The sequence below is a fragment of the Cyprinodon variegatus genome, unplaced genomic scaffold, assembly GCF_000732505.1.
Source record: "Cyprinodon variegatus isolate N-32 unplaced genomic scaffold, C_variegatus-1.0 Scaffold94, whole genome shotgun sequence".
NCBI lineage: Eukaryota > Metazoa > Chordata > Actinopteri > Cyprinodontiformes > Cyprinodontidae > Cyprinodon > Cyprinodon variegatus.
Window position 1 is genome coordinate 1,177,311 of NW_015150547.1, and position 5,855 is coordinate 1,183,165.

General features: G+C 33.7%; 1 protein-coding gene across 1 annotated transcript in view; it reads right to left on the reverse strand.

Annotated features, from left to right (window-relative positions):
• Positions 1 to 2,600: 2,600 nt before the first annotated feature.
• The window catches only part of htatsf1 (HIV-1 Tat specific factor 1), a 7,973-nt gene continuing 4,718 nt past the window's right edge, over positions 2,601 to 5,855 (reverse strand). The window contains exons 6-10 of the mRNA XM_015373879.1: positions 5,236 to 5,399; positions 4,322 to 4,418; positions 4,142 to 4,231; positions 3,911 to 4,048; positions 2,601 to 3,454 (exon numbers count right to left, since the gene is read on the reverse strand). Coding sequence (XP_015229365.1) covers positions 3,194 to 3,454; positions 3,911 to 4,048; positions 4,142 to 4,231; positions 4,322 to 4,418; positions 5,236 to 5,399 — 750 coding nt within the window. The 3' untranslated portion in view covers positions 2,601 to 3,193. The remainder of the gene's footprint in view (positions 3,455 to 3,910; positions 4,049 to 4,141; positions 4,232 to 4,321; positions 4,419 to 5,235; positions 5,400 to 5,855) is intronic.

The following is a 5,855-nucleotide window of genomic DNA, read 5'->3' on the forward strand; positions in this document are numbered from 1 at the left end:
TTATAGGTGATAATAAATAACATACATATAGATAATATACTATGTTTATATCAGTAAATCCCTATAACTATTACACTCTGTACCATTAAATAAAAGGTGTTTTAAGAGTTTGGTTTTGGGTAAGATATCAAATTATTTCAAGTAAACTGGTTCAAGTCCAATTGAAGTGCCAAGTCATAGGCATAAAGATCAAAGTCAAATCACAAATCTCTGAACGTTTTTTAAAGTCAATTTTAAAGTATTAAAATCAATGATCGTGATCATGATCATGTGACGGAAGTTTCCAGCCCTGATTTTTGTTTGGCTTTGTTTTTAGTTTGTCTTTCTGTTTTTGTTTTCTCACTAAGCTAACATGTAAAGTTTCTCCATCATAAAGGCTGATTATTGGCTGCATTGCTATGAAGAAACAACAACATTATGTCAACTTTTTGCTGATTTAAAAAAATCAGATGTAGGCTGTAAAGAGTTATATGTAATATAATATTATATATATAGGTATATGTAAATGTGATAGCATAAAGATCTGAATAGGATTAGAAAAGCGGTGTACTCAAATCCTGACAGTATATTAAATGTACTGAATTAAACAGCTCTACTGTCTCTAGCCGTAAAATAACAATGGAACCACTGATCTGCAGAACTTTGCATCATTCTCACATTCTTAAAAGCTGATAAACACTTTAACACCTCCTGTGAAAACAGTGGCTGAGGATCTAGGAATCCAAAAAACACTATCGGTCATCTATGCAGCTGCAAAAATAAAGCATGTTAGTATAAGGAAAATTCAAACTTTAAAGATAAAGGCTGAACTGAAAGTGATGGAAGGGGATGGGAGGAAAATTCTTTTTGTCAAAAACAGTCCTAAAAACAGACAACTTTGATTTAATAGGCTTTTGATGTTCTATTAAAAATAAAAAGGACAAAAATCTATCCGTCAATGACTTTTTATGTTTCTCTGTTTTGATCTCTGGAAATCTATTAAAATGTTTTTTTATTTATATTTGTGGTTTTAAAAAAACCTATATAAAAGAGTCACAGTGCCCCCTAGTGGTCAGACAGGTTAAAATACTCCACTTCACTTTATCCTAGAAAACTGGTTTATTTACCTGCTGGATTTCTATTTTCTCTCACTAACATTCAAACCAGGCACTGAAACAGAGCAGACTGGTTTTTAGTCTAAACAATACAAAGGTAGTATTTGATTCATCCAGATACAGAACATTAAACCTTTTATATATATATATATATTTTTTTTTTTTTTAAGAATTGCAGGGGCCAGTCAGAACAAAACCAACAAACTTTTAAATTTTAATCTCCAAACTCTCTAAGCTAAATATAATCTAAATGAAACACAGCATTTTGTGACTTTTTAAACTGTTGTAACTATATTCAACATCAGATACAGATGTTAGGCATCAATGTTGGTTTTTCTTTGGTTCGTTCTCCTGTTTAAATGATGATCATCTCAGTGTTTATTGGCCCTTTGTCAGCTTTCAGACTACTGGAATCGTTCCCTCAGCACAAAATGTTTGTTCCACATAATTTTATTTATTAAATTGTTGACCAGAGTTCAATAAAAGCATGAATTTAGATAAGCAGTTGACACAGATAAATGTTTAATTATAAAAGATAGTTGAGGTTGATTTCTATTTATTCTGACACAAGGCCTTAAAATAAAAGATATTCTTCCTAAAATGTAAATATATTTATATTGTATCAATCATGTTTTTGGCTTTTTGTTTGATTTGATACTACATACATGCAATAGCTTTAGGTCTAAAAACCAGACTTACATGATTTACTTTGCTAAATGTAGTAACAATGAGCCCTATTTTGTTTATGCTGCTAAAAACACACAAATAAACCCAAAACTTGCAGAATATTTTTCTTTACTTTTCTTTCACAGAGTAAACCTAGAACTATTTATATGCTACTGATCTACAATATTTTACGGATCCCTATTTATTCAGTTCACTATAGAGCTGGTAATTTGAAAATAATTCAGTGATATTTGCCATTTTATACTTAGTGAACAACATTTTATTCACAGAAAATGTCAAAAAGACAACAGGACATGATAAATTTGAGTTATTGGGACGTTCACAGCTATGCTCAAACATTAAAACAGAGAAACTTAATCCTCTAAAATATTTGACTGAGGGACTGGTATGGTTTTGAACAGAGTCCCAAACTTCAAAATAATGAAACATTTTTAAAAAGTTGCAAAAAGATAACCCAAATATTCTTAAATATGATCAAATTTTGGAGAAAGTTGAAATACTATTAGAAAAAAAATGTGAGGTTTGAGCTTAACTTTCTTCTGCCAACTTTGGTGTTTAAGTAAAAAATAAAAAATTTAAAATAGCCAAAAAAATGTGAAACAAGGATAAAAAAAAAAAACAAGCCTTTTTCTCTTTGCAATTAGCTCCAGAGATCAGTCACACACTGCAAACATCTAACAAGCTGTTTTTTCTTCCATTTACTTATCAGAGTAAACTTTAGTTAAATCTGAAGCAGATTCTATTTTGCATTTTAAGTTCCTTTCTGAAGCCATGTAATACTGCTGAAGCACATATTTTAAATTTTGCCCATTAAAAAAAAAACTAAATAAAACACCAGATCTGTTTCTGTTTCAGACCAAACGAAGCATTTATTTTGAAGTTTGCTCTAAGTATTAACTCCAGCTAGATGTGTTGTGATTAACACTCACCAAGCTTTCTAAGTGGAGACAATGCAATAAGAACCACATTTTTTTGCATTATCATTTTTTTAAAGAAGTCGTTAAGGTCTGTAAATGCTTTATATATATTGTATACTGCTAACACCATGCATAACAGTAAACCCAAAGGAGTTTTCCTGATTTCTGTCACTGATGTATTAAACCAACATATTTACCTTAGAAGCCAAAAAAAATAAATCAGATCACACCTAAATTTAAATAAAAACAAGCATCAATCGTCCAGTTATGGTCAGATTTGTGTTCTTAATGAGATTTATCAGCACAATAATGCAAATAATAACTAAAGGTGTATATTTAAAGAGGAGGAACAGATTAGTCGAACTCCACAATGAAAACCAAACTTATGAAAATAGGGAAGGAAAATATTGTTTTATTTTTCTACATTACAAAAAAATAGCTAAAACTGTCCACATCTGTCCTCCCCATATCCTGCGCTGAAAACGACGGTGCTCTTCACTTTGAATCAGGACTCTGGGCTTCCTCGTTGTCACTTCCTGCCAGGCTGCTGTCAGTAGAGTCCACTCGCTCTTCCGGTTGCTCTGATGATTGCGGCTCTGTTTGCTGAGGTTCTGTGGTGCTGCTGGACTCGCTGGGTTCTGTGCTGCTCTCTGCTGCTTTGCTGGTACCGTCTTTCAGCTTTTGTTGATCTGCTTCCTCCAAGAATGTAGACCAACCTTTTAGCCGCTCCTCCCGCTCACGTGACGTCTCTTCAACCTGCAAACATATTTAGATTTGATCATTCAGGTTTTTGGCTTTTAGTTTAATTTGGTTCAACAAACATGCAACAACTTTCAGCAACTAATGAAGAATTTCATTAGACATACTGCAGTGTCTCGCCAAAGACTGGATATGACCCAGAAGCATCCCACAGCATGATACTGCCAATACTACTAAGCATGATGTGCAAAGGCCACATTTGGAAGCCCAAGTTGCAAAGCATTTTTTTTTTTTACGAAGAAACAGCTGTCGAACATTTAAACCCCTTAAGTTTAACATCAAGATCCAGTTCTATCAAAGCAGTAACTAACCATCAACAAATAACCAAATAAGAGAAACGACTTGCGTATTGTAAGAACTTTGAAAGGTGATTCCTCCGTGATCCAAACATTGGTGGAAACATTGGTTTCCGGTCCATTGTCTGCAGACGGTAAAGTTTTCAGCAGTTCTGACCTGATAGTCTGTGGTTCCGTCCCAGAGCTGCGCAGACAGCTGTCTTCCTCCAAACCAGCGGCCGTTGAATGAAAGAATACAAGCATCTGCTTGCTCCGGCTCCTTGAAAGCAACTGATGCAACACCGTCAGGGTGTCTCTGCAGGGCAAACACACAGAAACCAACAGGCTTCACTATTTTTCTTTTGGCTGAGTTAATCCAAAGTTTAGTAGTGGGATTCATTAAACTCACATCAAACAGGATAACTTTCTTGACTTCACCAAACTTCTCACATTCTGACCTTAGATCCTCGCGATACTCATTCAGCACCAGCGGGTCTTCCTGAAACAGACAAACCCAGATGACAGTTTTACACCAAACTGAATATTAACTGATACGTGTGTGTGAATGAGAGTCTTTTTTTTTCTGCACCTCAAAGTCACTGGGGTGGAACATGTTCCTGATGATGACGACCTTTTCATGCCTCTTCCTGATTTCTCCCTGCTTCTCAGGTCTCCAGTCCAGCTGCCTGCAAGAGGAACAAAGAACTGAGAACCACACAAGAACTCCTATCCTAGATATAGATAAAAAAAGGGAAATATTGGTGAAAATTTCACTTTATTTATTTTATTTTTTTTAGAATTTAGTCGATGAACCAATGCCGTTAAAGGTATTGTGGAGGATTTTCATAATTTTTTTTGAAGACCCAACATCTCCACTTTAAAAAAAAATTGCAAGTCAAAAATACACATTATCTGTTTATCTTCTTCTGGTAACTCAACCAACTTTTGTCACATTTTTCCACTTTAAAAAGATTAGAGGAAGGCTACAGACTATAAAAATATTTTTACCTTAGAAATTATCATAAGATAAGATGTTAAAAGGCAAGCTGACATTTTGCAAATCAACCTGTATTTATCCTTAATTTTATATTTTTCATACCAGACCTGGAAAACTTGAAAGCAACTTCAAGTCACTTCCAGGCTGCAAAAGTACCCCCATTAATGCTTGTATTAGTTTTGTTTTCCTATTTTATGCTATTTCACCCAGTTTTTGTTAAACAGTAGATTTTAGGACACAAAACATATCATTTAAAAGGGCTGCTTAAATTGATTGTTTTTTTTGTTTTTTTTTTTTTTTATCGGACTAAAACTTTAAAACTTAGAGAGTTAAAGATAAAAAAATTAAAATAGTTGCTTGAAACTAAACCAATGTTTATATTTGATGTGCACAAAAATTAAAGATTAACAGCATTTCTTCCAACATGTTAAATAAATTCTGCTTGCTCTATATTTACTTTTCTGGTGTTTGAAAAATATTTTCAAATATAGGGGGAGTTGCTTTACTTCTGCTGCTGGTGTAGCTTCTTTCTATAATCTTTGCTCTTCTTCTTCTTCTTGCTGGCATCATACTGGCCTTTCAACTCGAACCGAGCTGCTTCCACATGGAGCTTATATCCTCGGACCTCTGACTCGTCAATCAGACGCACAGCCAGTGCCACCGATTCTTTCTGCACAGAAAGAGTTATAGAAAAAGGAGATTTTTTTAAAGTACCATTTTTGCAGCATTTAATTGAATTAACCAACTCAGAAAATGGATTTTTATAACAGTATGATTCATTAGATGTGTATTAATACACCACAGAGAAATATGTTGAATAACAGAATCAGCTTCATTTTACATAAACAAGGGGACCAAGAAATGCTGTTGGTACCTCTAGAACAGAGGTGAAGGAGCAGCCTGTTAACATCAGATGGAAATCCACTCAGTTTTTATGTGTGTCCTAAATGCAACTTAAAGAAACTTATAAACCATTACCATCTCTTCAGCTAGGGGCTGTTAAGATTTAAAAGTAGACATTAAAAATGTTTAGAATAAATATTAACAGAAATCCTTTTTTTATAATAAAAAATGTAAAAACAATAAGAACTGCAAGTATTTTTCAAGGTTTCATTGTCTATATAGA